Source organism: Agrilus planipennis, unplaced genomic scaffold, assembly GCF_000699045.2.
Source record: "Agrilus planipennis isolate EAB-ADULT unplaced genomic scaffold, Apla_2.0 scaffold42, whole genome shotgun sequence".
NCBI lineage: Eukaryota > Metazoa > Arthropoda > Insecta > Coleoptera > Buprestidae > Agrilus > Agrilus planipennis.
In genome coordinates, this window is record NW_020438888.1 from 1,084,013 (window position 1) to 1,100,519 (window position 16,507).

The 16,507-nt window shown below is 31.2% G+C and overlaps 3 protein-coding genes and 1 long non-coding RNA gene across 5 annotated transcripts; 3 read left to right on the forward strand and 1 right to left on the reverse strand.

The window, feature by feature from the left end:
* Window positions 1-342: 342 nt before the first annotated feature.
* Window positions 343-2,675, reverse strand: LOC112906796. Of its 2 annotated transcripts, XR_003232601.1 has the most exons (6): window positions 2,565-2,675; window positions 2,229-2,346; window positions 1,958-2,096; window positions 1,248-1,523; window positions 570-846; window positions 343-501 (listed from the first exon to the last, which is right to left on the reverse strand). It is a non-coding gene; the product is annotated as an uncharacterized LOC112906796 (long non-coding RNA). The 2 variants fall into 2 exon arrangements; XR_003232600.1 differs by having other exon boundaries at window positions 343-846.
* A 1,584-nt stretch (window positions 2,676-4,259) lies between these two features.
* On the forward strand, window positions 4,260-5,537 carry LOC108744880 (putative 3-oxoacyl-[acyl-carrier-protein] synthase, mitochondrial). The gene is given in 4 exon segments (XM_018480837.2): window positions 4,260-4,379; window positions 4,867-5,002; window positions 5,005-5,077; window positions 5,079-5,537. Coding segments are annotated over 4 exon segments (492 nt in total). The 3' UTR covers window positions 5,242-5,537.
* A 1,186-nt stretch (window positions 5,538-6,723) lies between these two features.
* LOC112906824 (probable G-protein coupled receptor AH9.1) lies at window positions 6,724-16,507 on the forward strand. The gene is made up of 3 exons (XM_025981810.1): window positions 6,724-7,221; window positions 14,590-15,424; window positions 15,787-16,507. Exons 2-3 carry the CDS (start codon window positions 15,396-15,398, stop codon window positions 16,505-16,507), a joined length of 750 nt encoding a protein of 249 aa, XP_025837595.1. The 5' UTR covers window positions 6,724-7,221; window positions 14,590-15,395.
* Window positions 7,220-10,195, forward strand: LOC108744974 (probable G-protein coupled receptor AH9.1). The gene is made up of 2 exons (XM_018480970.2): window positions 7,220-8,056; window positions 8,419-10,195. Exons 1-2 carry the CDS (start codon window positions 8,028-8,030, stop codon window positions 9,464-9,466), a joined length of 1,077 nt encoding a protein of 358 aa, XP_018336472.1. The 5' UTR covers window positions 7,220-8,027; the 3' UTR covers window positions 9,467-10,195.

The following is a 16,507-nucleotide window of genomic DNA, read 5'->3' on the forward strand; positions in this document are numbered from 1 at the left end:
ACGCTAGAGTAGACTCGCGAAAAGTGTATAAGACACTTTTAAGATCAACTAAATAGCTAAGCCCAAGGGAAGTCGTTCGGGGAGGCCCTCCCTAATTCCACAAGGGTGAGAAGAAACACACACGATAACGAAACGTTGAATCATGTAGAACTCGTAGGGTAAATGCAAAGCAAAATAGGAAGAATATGCAGTAAGCTAAGCGAAGAGGTAAGCAAGGTTAGACTATACTACAACTACTAAACGTGTTATTTCTACTACTACACTACTACAACATAAAAAAAAAAATAAAAACATCTACAATCAACAATTACTTCAAATAAAATGAACAAAAACAAGCATGCAAAATAAAAATTAATTTAAAAAACAAATAAACTACAAAAATACATGCAAAATAAAAAACTAATTTGAATAAAATGAACTTGATGACTTCTACTACATAAAGCATGCAAGATAGAGAACTATTTTAACTATGGGGTCATCTTTGTCTTCTCCAACGTCGATCTGCAACAGATACGGTGGTAACAGATTAATAAAGAGCAATTGAAATTAATTATATCAAGCATTCTCACCTTCGTTAACTGTAAACTGTAACGTTCCAAAGTTTGCAGGTGTGGAAAGCAAACCAAACCCAAGAGGAATACAATGGCAGAAAATCTGTCGTTTCAGTAGAGTTCACATACATCTCCAGTTGCTTTCACTCATCCGTTGAGAATTAACTGCATAATGTTGCAAGGTGGAGGCGAAAACAGCACATCAAGAATATGGTTCACAAAAGACCACACCCATATGGACATTGCTTGTTTCAGTACAACCAAACTGAATATTCTCTCTCATTTGTTGAACAATCTGTAAAATTGGACAAAAAAACATATTAATTACACTACTAATGCAGGAAGGAATTAATAAACACATCTAAAAACACGCACCAAAAATCAAGCAAAACAGTTGAATTATAAAATGGCGACGAGTGTCAGTTTTACAATATGACAAATGTGAAATAATCATAGATATCGTCAATTTATGCTGTAAACTACAGATAATTGCTAAAACAAATAATCATACATGCAACCTAACTTCAATTTATGCCATGAACAATAGAAAATAGAAGCAAAATCATAGATACACATCAATTTATATTGTGTATAATAGATAACCATTAATGAAAAACCACAGATGCTAGAGACGACAAATTACTATGAACATCGAGTACCAACAAAATCAAAATAAACAGTAAAACAGTTGCTTACCGAGAGGTTTACTGAACGGTGCTCGAGTTTTATTCCTCAGCGTTGACAACAAGGAAGTGAAAATGTTTAAGAAAGGAAAACTAATGCCATTGATGGTGAAATAAGCCACATAGCAGGAAGATAGAATATCGCACCGCAACCATATATACGTCAGTGTAAATCGAATTGCATGTACATTTACATCCAAGGGGAGGGAGCTTTAAAGGGCTCCACTTCTGCAGGTTTCGAAACCTTACTGTTTGCCTTCTTGTTCATTTAATATGTTTAAATGAATTCCTGTTGAAACAATTTAATGTTAGTTTCATCTCACATATTATGTTTCACAATATTAAGAACTGCAACTTTCACCAATCAAATAATAGACTACTATCAAACTCAATGATTACCCATTACAAATTACATAATATAATATAATGCCAAACAGGCATTAAAAAAATTTGAATGGAACAAGTGCATGAAAATTGAAACTAAAACTACTTTTCTTATTGAAACTTGCCTGTACTATAACAAAGCAAAACGTGATGTTCTGAAATTTTCAATATTGTAGACGAACAATACAACAATAATAATTTAATGGTGAAACAATTGTTGTGCCTACAGCAAATAAAATTTCTTGAAAATTGGAATTTATATTAAGTTCCTATTATTATGTGGGCATGTGTAACAAATCAACTAAAGCCCCAAAAATGCTGTTAAAGGATTTTTTATACCTTCTAGTCCTAGAACTCCAAATGTATCCAAAATAATCAATTACATGTTGCAAACTCATTCTTTAGTAATCCACATCATGCTGTAATCATTATCCTTATTCCCAGGAGAGGAAGTCACTTTCATGACTCTTCATTGAAGCTACATGGANGAACTACCACAAGCATCAGGTATGTACTTTACTTTTATTTAATTTTAATATTAGACCACTTTTTTTACATATTGGCAAGAATTAGTGGATTGAAGTAAAATTATTAAAAGTTAAAATCTTACACAAAGTATTCCAAGGGTGTCCATTAGTGTGGAAGGAATGACACATCTCGGTCTTCACAGTATTATTATTATTTCATTGTAACATAGACCATTCCTATGCCCCTTGGTATTGTAAGGCCTAGTGAAAAACAACAAATATTTTAATTAGATTACAGCAACTATGTACTTCTTCTATTTAAATAAACCATCCACATACATATTTAAAGTAATAAATTAATACGTATGTATCTTACTTTCAACTTTACAAAAACGTTTAAACAGTTGTCAGAATGTTTCAAGTTTCAAATAAATGGCATTACATATGTATTTATCTTCAAATAATTTCAATCATCTTACCTAACCACAAGGTCCTTTAAGACATCAGCAGGAAATAAACCATCTCTGTAGATTGAAATTCTGAAGGAAAAATCGTTTTTAGGAGCAAGAAATAATGTTTTCTTACGTGTATCTGTGAAAAGAAAAAAAAAAAGAAAAGCAAAAAAAAAAAATCCGGAAAACAAAAAAAAGGTTAATAAATGAAGGGTAATTTTGTTACCAAAGGAACTTTCTAAAATCAATTTTTTGTACCGAACTGATAACTATTATTAAACATACATAAACAGGTCTCCACAGTTTTGCTAGATTATAAAATATGGCGGAGCATACTAGATTTACTTAGAAACTTAATCCATGAGAATCGTCAAAATATTGCGATACCCAATAATAAAAAAGCACACAACAGATAAAACAGTAATTCTAGAACCTATTGCAATAGAAATTTGTTATTTACCAGGACTTTTCCAAAACTTTATTATCAAAAATGCACACAACATATAACCACCAAAACTAACAAAGCGTAGAAGCAGCAGTACACCACTGAGCGAGAAGGAAGTACGTCATTTGATCATAGATAATAGATCTACAAAGGGTAATAATGATAATCTCGTTGAAGATAGTACAAGTTGTACTACAAGTTGTACAACATACCACATTTACTTTCTTTATTTGGTAATGAGACTATCTGAACGTTACCGAAATTGACACAAGAGGGCGCTGCAATGTCATGTCCTGTCTGGACTGGCGCGAAATATTTAAAATTCTAAAAATAATTTTTGAACTGTTAAATAGCAAATACGTATAAATCTTTTAATGTTTCTTCAACAAACTAATTTTTAAAATAATTAAGTGATGCTGAGTTTTAATAAATTGTATGCCTGAAAAAATTTAATTTATAATTAATAAAAAAGAATACTAAATGAAATCGTACCTTCCTTTCTATCCTTCATATGCAAATTGTTCAAAATGCTAAAACAAAAAGAAAATTGTTTATCTACAGCTCTAATCATAAAATAATATATGGTATATCAATTGTAACTTGTATAAGAACTTAGGTTATGTAAGTAAATTAATCCGTTAGAAATTTTTAATGTCACAAATATGGTTAGACGGTATTATATAAAAAAACTCCATGCAACTTTTAGTTTGAGTTCTAATTTATTATTTCATTTGCATTCATTAATTTCTTTTATTTTTCTGATTCATTTAATTTTAAGCGTCATTATATATTGTATAAATTAAAACACTTCATATTTCCTTTTTACGGTTAAGTGGCTAAATAATAGATGATGCTCCGATGTCATACTTCATAGTTGTCAAATATCTATCTTATCCATAGGTAATCTTATCTATGTTATGTCTATGTCAATATCTATTATCTATGGTCAAAATCGTTCTTAACCTATAAAGAACATTGATTTTATTTAACTTTTTTATGTTTTTCTCCTTAATGTTATTATAAATGTAAAGCAGTTTGTGTATAGTACACTAAGGAAATATTTTTAAAATAAAATGAAGAGTCCTAGTAACGGGAATGGAGGTTTTATTCCTTGTCAGGTGCAACTTGAAAAAGTCATAGCACAATGTCATTAACAGAAAATGTGGAATACAACAAAAGAAAAGAAGTATGAAAACCTGCCGTGCAAGATAGCAGCTTATATATATTAGTCGGACTTTAATGTACAAAATCACTTTTCTAAAACCGAATTAAGATCAATGTCTTTAGCTTCTTCTGTTGCATTAGTAATTGCAAATGAAGCGTTGAAATATGCAAAATGGATTCAATTAAACGAGTCTGATTTGGAATCTACAGGTGTAGCTGTGGGTATGGGGATGGTAGACTTGCCGTGATATTTGTGAAACAAATGCTGCATCTTGTAAAGGAACTAGTAAAGTTAGCCTTTATTTTGTCCCTATAATTTTACCAAATATCTCAGCTGGACAAATTAACATTAAATATGGTTTTAGGTAGGGGCAAGATTATGTTGAGAAAATTTTAATTTTGTCAATACTGTCGATGGCTAAGTAAAACCTGCAAGTAAACATGGAATGAATTTCAAAACTTGTAAAAATATAAAAGAAAATTAGAGCATGTAATAGGTAAGTAATTTTTGTTGCTCTTTATTATTCTATTAATTTTTGATTTTAAACAGACTTTGCAAAGTTGCTGAAACACCCTAAGGATACAATAAATTAACCAATGTGAATACACCAGTTTTTATACGACCTTTTTTCAATGCTATTGTTCATAGATATGGTGTCTTTTTTGGACTGCATTTATTGTTTAAAAACAAAATTGAAAAATTTACATTTACCGTTGTAGGGGTCCAATCATTCTGTTTCGACGGAATGTGCTACTGGTGCCCATGCAGTAGGAGATTCGTTCCGTTTTATTAGAAATTATGATGCTGACGTAATGATTTGTGCAGGGACAGAGGCATGCATTAGTCCTTTGGCTATACAGGGTTTTGTCAGTTGAGAGCCTTCAGCACTTCTTTTAACGACGATCCAACCGACGCATCTAGACCATTGGATAAGAGATAGTTTTGTGATGGGTGAGGGCTGCACCATCCTGGTCCTCGAAGAACTAGAATATGCCAAGCAAAGAAACGCTCGCGTTTATGCTGAAATATTGGGCTACGGTTTATCGGAGGATGCGTATCATTTAAAGACACGAAGGCCGATGGTTAAAGCGTAGTTTTGCTGCAGGGAATCTAGAAGCTGTGTTCACTATCAAAGCATTACAGGAGGGAATCCTGCCTTCCACAATCAACCTAGAGGATCCTGTTGAGGGTGCACCCTTCAACTTTGTTACAGAATTAAACAAAAAATGGTACTCTAGAGGTCGCAGGATTGCTCTGAAAAAGCATTTGGTTTTAGAGGCACGAATGCTACAATATGCTTAGCGCAATTTGAAGAGTAATGTTAAGAATTAAAAGTTACCGTTGTAATAAAAAACTTAACTAATTGTAGTTTAATAGATAAACATATTAAAATTTCAAAATTAATCTATTATACGCGTATATTTGTTATTTAAAACACAAGTGATTATAAGATTTACGTTTTATTTTAATTACAGATACATGAGGCAGTTACATTTGCCGATATCAATAAAAAAACAATCTATAACAACAACAGTTTTGGAATGCAACAAATAACTCTCACTTTTCAATTTAATTAATTTGAAAAAATAACTGATAAAGGCACACCTCTCAATTAAGACTTGAAGCTTCTTAAGGAACATAAACATTCAATCATTAATTGGCACTACAGGAGTGTTAGATTTCAATATTTTGATTTTGACCGAAAAAAACGTAGTGCAGGCAATAAATTATCATTATTTAACAAAAGTAAAGTTAATGAGTGCGTAACTAGATTGTTGTTTATTAAATAAAGTAAAAACAGTCGGTAAAATTCACATTTTTATTGCCAAAAACGATCCGAAGGTACAAATCGATTTCTGACTGAAAAAAAAAGCGCAAGAGAAAACATTTAGTAATTTAGCAAACGAATGAATTAAGGGAAAAAGACCCGGAAAATTCACGTTGTTATAGCCAAAAACGATCCACAGGTGTTAAATTTTGATAAGGTACCGGATACATTACGAAATGACATTTGCAATGAAACTTTGGAAATCGAAAATTTCTAATAAGGAGAACATAAGATGTTTGGGCAATTAGACAGAAATTTGCGGGGCAATACAGTTGTAACCTGTAAATGTAATATTTGACTATCGCCTCCGAGATGTCGCCTCAACTACGTGTGATACAAGGGACTTCATATAATTTTCTAACTGAAATATGGGGGACAATCGAAAAGTTTTAACTAAAGTACTTTCTTAAAATTGATTTAACGGCTTTTATGTTTACATTATGTTACATTGGCAATTTCGTTATGTTCAATGTATTAATTTGAACTCTGCTGTTTCAGGCTGAAGGTACTAAATAGTTTTATATTCGTTGTAGCTATTACACTTACATGGTTTCTATGTTTTAATGTATATAACGACGGAGAAGAATAATGCATTCAAAACTTTCACTTGTTATGGTTGTCCATGCAGTAATTATCATCTCTACATTATAAAGCGAACTGCTAGTTAAACCCTTTAGTTTAGAGAAACAAACATATAATACAGATGGCAACTTATAAAAAAAATATATATATAAAATTTAAAACAAACCTGTAATGAATTCTACTGTTGGTTGATTGAAGATATTCGAAAAACTAGTCCAGGTGCTTATGTAAACTTTTCAGATGGTCTGCCGCTTGTCCAATAGTGATGATGAACAGCAGGGATGATGATGTGACTGCCTTGCAAATTCTACAAGTAGAGCACATGAGATACCACAGTAAAGTGATTGCATGTTAAACGGTAGAGGAAAGGCTACCATTTTACTTCCCGTTTCCACAGCAATTAAAGATGCACGTTTCCCAATTTATAATCTTACATGAAGATCCATCTAAAATTATCGGTGGTTTTAACTTTGTACCGTATCTTCAATCTGCTTCATAAAAGTCATCAATATATAGGTTCCAACTAAACTGTGAACCCTATTTCGACCATGTTCCCATCAAACTGTAGAGCCTGAATTAAATGTATAATAAAAAAATTCATGTATAATTCTACACCATAAGTTGGTACTTACCAATCTATAGACCACTCCATGTAGGGACCTCAGTAGTCTACACTTTGTCATTTTTTAGTATTACTGAGTACTTGTTACCTACTTAATAGATGATCTCACTTTCTGGTTTTAATTATTTCAGTATTTTTTATTTGTTCATAGGACAAGATGTATTTATTACCATGGGTTATTTGGAACCACAAGTTAATTTAAATTAATTTTGAACATCTGTAGCAGTAATAAGTATTACAAATAGCTGTGATTTTTGTATTTTTTAAATGGTAAAAAATGAGGACGTATTGGAGAAGTAAGACAACATAAGGAAAATAAGAAATAGAAATAATATGGTAGGACGCCTTTTGAGACTTCAAGAGACCCATTATAAGCAGAAACAGGAATAAAGAGTGGCAGAGTTAGAATTAGAGTTCGTAAATAATTATGATGATGATCGAAGCCCCACTTAATTACTGCTTCATACTTCCGATTTGCTACAAATCTAAATGAAACGTATATCTCTCTCTAAACAATATCAGGAAGTACGTGCATATACAAATAAGATAACTTTATTATTAACAGTGGAACTAGGAAATAGCAAATTTTATTTCACACTGGTAATATCGTTTAATCAGAGATAAAATATTTTAATAATGGAACGGCAAATGCCAACATATGTGTTTTGCGGACGGGAAGTTAATTCCTTAGAACTAATTTCTGCTAAACTTATCCACCCGGATTTATACCATTATTGGAAAACTAACAAAATTACTCTCCTTTATTTTGCACATAGCTTGTTATTAAACCACATCGTTTTCCGTAGTATTGTTTTTCATTAATTAAAGTTCAAAAAACTAAACAAAAAATGGACCGTGTCAGGCTTCTAATGGTAGGGTAAGTACCAAATTTTCTAAGTTCATATATGTATATTTTTAGGAATTTTTGATTTAAATTGATTTTTGATCTATTTTTATTTGAAAAAAAGAAATGGTGGAAATTACTTTTTTATTCACTTCTTAATCATGCACTTACACATTGCACATATTAAACTGTTTTTGCTCTATAAATACATTGTATAAATCTTTTAAAAAATAATCTATTCCCAAATATGTGCTCCTATTTCAATTATTAAAACAATTCGTTAAAGTCCACGGTTTTCCAAACAAAAATTATTTTTTTATTCAACACGTCAACTCTTTTTTAACAATCCCACACATAAACAGCAAATTTACATTACGACAATTATCATTTTGCAGATTTACCAAACACTGCGGAGGCGATATTTACGCACTTCCCAATGATGAAAAACTAATAAAACTGGAATATGTTGCGTACACAATTTTAAGTCCCATCATAATTATCGTGGGGATTATTTGCAACTGCATAAACCTTTTAGTCCTGAGTTACCCGTCAGTGATGAAAGGGGCTGCCAAAATTTATTTAAGGGCACTGGCAATAGCAGACCTGTGCGCTCTTTTGGGCCTAGTACCAGTACTACAAAGATTGAACAAAGTTCACAACCAAACCCTCACTGCTGCCTTTTATTACGCTCATCTTGAAGTTTTTCTCGTCGAAGTATTTATCAGATTCAGTACATTTATCGTGGTTTGTATGTCATTCGATAGATATTTAGCAATCTGCCTTCCGGAAAAATTCAACGATTTTCATTCGACGAAATTCGCTCTTAAACTTGTGGGTTGTTGTTTTGTTATTGCAACGATTATAACTTTACCCCTCATCTTTATAAAAGTACCTTGCATTTTGACCGAGAGGCACGGCTTAGAATTATGGGATACAAAGGAAAATCCAAAAGTAACGCACCACTACTTATGGAACATTTATATTTGGTGCTACGAATTGATAGCAGCATATGGGGTATTTTTGATAATAGCATTTTGTAATTTGAGCATCATAGGTCGTTTTCAAGCATACATGAAAAAGAAAAACGAACTTCATAACACTACAGCGCAGACCATTCCTGAAAATGGGGCCATTGTGAAGTCAAATGATGGAAACGTTTACATTCAAAAAAGAAAGCAGAGAGAAGAAAATCGCTTAGTGTTCACGCTTCAGTTAATTGTCCTTTTATTTTTCCTTACCATGACTCCATCGGTTGCCCTATCAATTATTTACTATACCACCCGAGACATAAGGGATTTCTTTCGCTTTTCTGTTTTGAGAGCCGTTGGCAATAACTTACTAATGCTGTATTTGACGTTAAACTTTTTCATTTATTCATTTTGCCACAAACAATTCCGTATTGCAGTTAAAAAATTGTTTTGCAGATGTTTCAATTTCAATTGAATGTAATTACATTTAATTGTAAAATAAAATCTTCAGCATTTTTTATCTTATTTTATTTATTCATAAGGTCTAAAGTCGCGAAGAAAGTAGCTCGTAAAAAAATTCATTAAGTAATAGTAAAAACCAAACATGTACAAGCACTGACTAAAAAAAATCGCAAAAAAAGAATTGAAAAGATACCACGGTGTATCCCAAAAATTGTCAAGGATGGTACAGAATAGGTTCCAAAAATAATCGAGCTGGAACACCAGATGCACTACAAAAATCCACATTTAGGGAGATATCATAGTAAAATTCTTTCAACCATATCTATCTTAGGGTATCCAGCCAATCTTTGAACCATGATAATGAATTTTTATGCAAGATTGTGTATTTTTACCGAAAGCTCTACGAGGAAGCTTTTGCAGAAATTATCAACTAAAGCCGTAAGATACTCGAACGTGCAGCTTTAGTTTGAATATAAAGGCACTCATTAAAAAATTGGCCACATTGCATATTTATTTAAATAAGATATACAGTAAACAGCCTGTTGAATATTTAGTAAGATAATACAATTTTGTCGAAACTGTTTAGAAACCATGTCGTAAACACAAGTCTTAAATACGCCACTTAAATAGTTACCAGTTTTCTGAAGCATTTTACAACACTAGCTAAACGTTAATTAAAAAATGGGCGATATGTAGGATTCAATAATAATTATTGTAACATGAATTATAATTATTAATAATAATTATGATGATGATGATGATAATGCAATGACAACGATAATAATATGATTAATAATAATAATAATAGTATAGTGACTATGGTGGCAATGCTATAATGGAAAAAATAATAATAAAATGGATGAAAACATAAATAAAATATAATTTATTATAATAACATTATTAGTTCATCTTAACTGGCTAATTAATTGATGGAAAAGAATAATAAAACACGAAAGGCATAGGAAGGGGGGGGTGGGGAACACAATCCATTATCTTACCATTTTGCGCAGAAAGTAGCTATTTAATATGTATTTATGTATGTATGTATGTAAGTATGCATGTATGTATGTATGTATGTATGTATGTATACAACTTTTTTCTTTTTTTAAGTGGAATATCTAATTATTGTATTAGATTATTAGCTAAAATATAGTCATTTGGCGAAAGCATAAATGCAAAATGTATTCCTTATAGAATTTCCTATAAAACCTGCTCAATATGAGCAAAAATTATATTAAAAGCAATACTGCAGAGACTACTGAAACGCAACAGAAAATTCAAGAGAAAAAAAAAAGAGAAACGGTCCGTTACACTATTTAAATTATATCATTTAACAATAACAATAGGGAATACCATGTATAATATATAATATTTGAAGCGGAAATAAATTGCCTCTGCACATTGCTTATAAGCGGGGAAGAACAATACATTGTATTATTTTTTTTTCGTTTTACGTTAAACAATAAGCTTCATTATTTTAGTGACTGACTGACTTGAAATTTTCATTTGTGATTAATTTATGCTGAACAGTGCAAAAATCACATTAACACTGTATGTGTTATCGTAAGAAATATTACTAATACATAATTAAAATAGTAACGTTGCTGATGTTTTCTTTGCTTCTTACCTATATATTGGTTTTCCTCGTGTCATTTTTAAACTATGTATTAACTACAACTGTTTATTTTCTGGTTAAGTGAGTTTTAACCAAATGCAAAGGAATCATATTATGGCAAAAAAAAAGAAAAAAATCTATTTTACAAAATGACACTCTTGTTAAGATTTTTTTGAGCGGCTTTGATTTTTATCACATGGCAGGAGCTCTAACATTTAAGAATCCCTTTATTTTATTATTACTAACATTAATGACAAACTATTTCTTTAATATAATTTTCAGGCAACTTCTGAAAAGTGTTCGAAATGACGCAAAATATTAACATCATAATTATTAACTTTAGCAGGAACAGGTTACGGGGTCTGTTATATATTTATTTAATAAACAATTTTAAATTTACTTTGTGATATCGAGGCATTTCAAAAAAAAATATCTAACGAATAACTTATTAAATTGAAAACTATGTACGAACCCCTAATTACCTTTTTTTACGATTATTATAATTCGTTAAACAAGAAAACTATTAAGACGAGGTAATATAATCAGGAACTTATAATTTTATCATGGTAATTTATCTTCACTAGTCAATAAGACATTGTCAAAATTGTTAACAAAACTGTAGAGCTGATGGGTTGTGAATGAATAGTTGAAGAACGAATTCTTTAAAATTGTGAAAGCGTTAAGATAAATTATTTGATTATAACAGAGAAGCAATATTACTTTATTGCCTAGCAAAAATAAACCGCCCTGCATAATAAACTGCAAACAGAAACAAGTAAGCAAAAACCGCGCAATATCTACTGCTTCTTGATCATTAATATTACCCTGTAAGATTTAGAAAAATATTCAAAGACCAACTATCACAACGTGAAGCATATAACCGAATATTTCCTAGGACTTATTTAGATGTTATTAACAATTTTGTTTTGATTATGTACTGTAAAATAAAACTTTCCAATCAAGTTAAAAAAACGCTTTGAAACTTTTTAATTTACGAAAAAAGTGTGGCCAAGTACTTTTTTGTTATAACACAATTACGCAATACTTATATTACCCGATCAAAAAAATGTCTTCACAAACGAAGCAGTCCGGAAAACTTTTTAGTAACCAATTTTCTGATGACCGTATTGGTTAATTAATTTGTTTAATTGCACTCTGGGAAGTATTGAACAACCAACTTAACCATTTTACTTGATTAAAGAAGTTTAGAAAGGAAATGAAATTTTCACACACAGAAGAAAATTATTTAGAATCAGTGGGCGCAAGCCTCAGCAAAACTGTAATGGAAGAGCATCCTTGATACACAAACTAGCTTTTTGTTTTCGGAAGCCACTTAATTAGTTACAGCCAAATTATTAAAAATGACTTCAATCGAAAAGACGAAATGAATGGTCCATTCTTTTCCACACAAACAACTACTTAAATAGAAAAATTATTAATGCAATAATTATAATGATTCATATATTCTAAGTGTTCAGTCTCAAAAAACGGAGCGAAAAAACGAGTATTCTTGCAATTTTTTTTGAAAACAAAAAAAAGAAAATAAAATCGACTGCAAACTCTACCAACAGGTTATTATCATCAACTGTTAATTTATAAATAAACCAATCAGTTACATACTGCAACAGCACAAATTTGGCCATAAGGCACACAACTAAATGCTGAAAAAAGGAATCGACTGTTTTCTTTTTTAAATTTAATTAATTAATGTTAATCCGGCTAAATGAAATGCTCTTTTACGGGAACTACGCTCGTAAATGTGAGGTGTATGTGAGTGTGTAGTTTTTTATAACAGAAAAAAAGAAAATCGCAAGTTCTAAAATAGCCAATTTCTAAGTATAAAACTATTTATTACATATTAAACAGATCACATTTATATGTACCTATTTATTACAAATACCCCACAATCACCGCCTCCACCAGGCTGCAACTATTTTTTGTCAAAGTTCAATAAACTGAAATACCTACTAATAAATCCCATAACTGCAGAACAGGTCACAACTTTGGATTAAAAACACTAGCATTGCAATGAAATATTCAAAATAAAAGAAAAATATTAACTTGGAGGCTTTTCTAATAATTCAAATAAAACAGAATATCCTTTAAAAATAACGGGAAATTAAGAAAATAAATTAAGCAAATGGAAATATTTTGCAGTGATGGGAGATTAAAAATAAAAATCAAATTAACTTTACTCACTCATATCGTTTATAGCATTTGAAATCTCAATAAACCCTCACTAACAGCATAGGGTCAAAAATTCCGATATGATTTATCACAAGTATAATGATTCAGTAAATCTCAAATCGATCACAAATACAATATCGGATATTGGTGAATGCCACCAGAAATGATTGAAAGATGATTCTACCACCGCTGCATGTTCTACTAATATACGTAGATACTAAACTTTCTTGTTCTTATATGAATGGTGCCAATACTGATTCGTTACCAAGTCTACGTGTTCTTATTGGCTGTTACTTAAACGGAGTTAGTATGACGTAATGATGTAACAATGCGTAAGAGCGCAGACGCAGTAAATAGTTTACTGATGTTAACAGCCATACGGTGGTACATTACAATGTGAAAAGAAAAAGATAGAAAAGGGAATGCATTGCAGCCCGGTAAAGTGGAATGCAGGATCGACAGTCCACTGCAGATGTCATCAGAACTTCTTGATCACAGATAAACACATGGTCACATGACTAGCGCACCTAACCTATCAATGTCCAGCATTACAGTCTTCGATCCTAAAGTCTATAAAAAAAGGAGAACCGGTCTCAGTGTTCGCAACTTGAATGCGACGACAGCCTATATTTAAAGGAACTCTTATTTTTTTTTTTAATTACGAACGAACAAGACAACAAAGAAACTGACATACTTACTATTTTATAGTTTTCTTTTCAAAGACTTTTGGAACTTAAAAATACTAATGACGAGCGAATTGGTGTAATTCTAGCACATGACAATTATTAATTGCGTTCGCCTACATTTTGAGTACGCAACTTCCTACTTAGACAGATAAAATTTTCGCTTACGTCAACAGAAAACTTGTCTCTAAATTCAGCGTTCTGTTAGGAAGGTCTCACTTGCTAATCTAGGAAGTTTGGTATAACTTCTAAAGCCATATCACAAACAACTTTAAAAATACATAAAAGCTTAAATTGAAAATTTATAATCGGACGTGAAACTATGTAGAGACCTTTAAATATAGTCACTCGCAATTACTACGATTAATGCAAGTAATTACTTAAAACATATTTTACGAGTAGCAACACTGGAGATGTTTTCTTCTATTATACAAAGCGCCGGCGCCGGTTGTATAACGACGCCGACAGCATCAATAGTGACAATTGTTATTATAATTATAGTAATAATTAATTAATAATCATAATAATAATTATAATGTAATTTATCGCGACGGAAACAACCGTCGACTTCAGTTTTAACGGCAAATAATTAATAATAATAGTAATAATAATCGAATTAGAAGTAAATTAAAATTAAGTGTTACTAACTAGGTAGTCTACACTTTGTCATTTTTTAGTATTACTGAGTACTTGTTACCTACTTAATAGATGATCTCACTTTCTGGTTTTAATTATTTCAGTATTTTTTATTTGTTCATAGGACAAGATGCATTTATTACCATGGGTTATTTGGAACCACAAGTTAATTTAAATTAATTTTGAACATCTGTAGCAGTAATAAGTATTACAAATAGCTGTGATTTTTGTATTTTTTAAATGGTAAAAAATGAGGACGTATTGGAGAAGTAAGACAACATAAGGAAAATAAGAAATAGAAATAATATGGTAGGACGCCTTTTGAGACTTCAAGAGACCCATTATAAGCAGAAACAGGAATAAAGAGTGGCAGAGTTAGAATTAGAGTTCGTAAATAATTATGATGATGATCGAAGCCCCACTTAATTACTGCTTCATACTTCCGATTTGCTACAAATCTAAATGAAACGTATATCTCTCTCTAAACAATATCAGGAAGTACGTGCATATACAAATAAGATAACTTTATTATTAACAGTGGAACTAGGAAATAGCAAATTTTATTTCACACTGGTAATATCGTTTAATCAGAGATAAAATATTTTAATAATGGAACGGCAAATGCCAACATATGTGTTTTGCGGACGGGAAGTTAATTCCTTAGAACTAATTTCTGCTAAACTTATCCACCCGGATTTATACCATTATTGGAAAACTAACAAAATTACTCTCCTTTATTTTGCACATAGCTTGTTATTAAACCACATCGTTTTCCGTAGTATTGTTTTTCATTAATTAAAGTTCAAAAAACTAAACAAAAAATGGACCGTGTCAGGCTTCTAATGGTAGGGTAAGTACCAAATTTTCTAAGTTCATATATGTATATTTTTAGGAATTTTTGATTTAAATTGATTTTTGATCTATTTTTATTTGAAAAAAAGAAATGGTGGAAATTACTTTTTTATTCACTTCTTAATCATGCACTTACACATTGCACATATTAAACTGTTTTTGCTCTATAAATACATTGTATAAATCTTTTAAAAAATAATCTATTCCCAAATATGTGCTCCTATTTCAATTATTAAAACAATTCGTTAAAGTCCACGGTTTTCCAAACAAAAATTATTTTTTTATTCAACACGTCAACTCTTTTTTAACAATCCCACACATAAACAGCAAATTTACATTACGACAATTATCATTTTGCAGATTTACCAAACACTGCGGAGGCGATATTTACGCACTTCCCAATGATGAAAAACTAATAAAACTGGAATATGTTGCGTACACAATTTTAAGTCCCATCATAATTATCGTGGGGATTATTTGCAACTGCATAAACCTTTTAGTCCTGAGTTACCCGTCAGTGATGAAAGGGGCTGCCAAAATTTATTTAAGGGCACTGGCAATAGCAGACCTGTGCGCTCTTTTGGGCCTAGTACCAGTACTACAAAGATTGAACAAAGTTCACAACCAAACCCTCACTGCTGCCTTTTATTACGCTCATCTTGAAGTTTTTCTCGTCGAAGTATTTATCAGATTCAGTACATTTATCGTGGTTTGTATGTCATTCGATAGATATTTAGCAATCTGCCTTCCGGAAAAATTCAACGATTTTCATTCGACGAAATTCGCTCTTAAACTTGTGGGTTGTTGTTTTGTTATTGCAACGATTATAACTTTACCCCTCATCTTTATAAAAGTACCTTGCATTTTGACCGAGAGGCACGGCTTAGAATTATGGGATACAAAGGAAAATCCAAAAGTAACGCACCACTACTTATGGAACATTTATATTTGGTGCTACGAATTGATAGCAGCATATGGGGTATTTTTGATAATAGCATTTTGTAATTTGAGCATCATAGGTCGTTTTCAAGCATACATGAAAAAGAAAAACGAACTTCATANAAAAATACGTATTATATAA

Coding starts and splice junctions, on each gene's coding strand:
- LOC108744974 (XM_018480970.2), top strand. CDS start 8,028: ATGGACCGTGTCAGGCTTCTAATGGTAGG. Junction 8,057..8,418: donor GTCAGGCTTCTAATGGTAGG/GTAAGTACCAAA, acceptor ATCATTTTGCAG/ATTTACCAAACACTGCGGAG.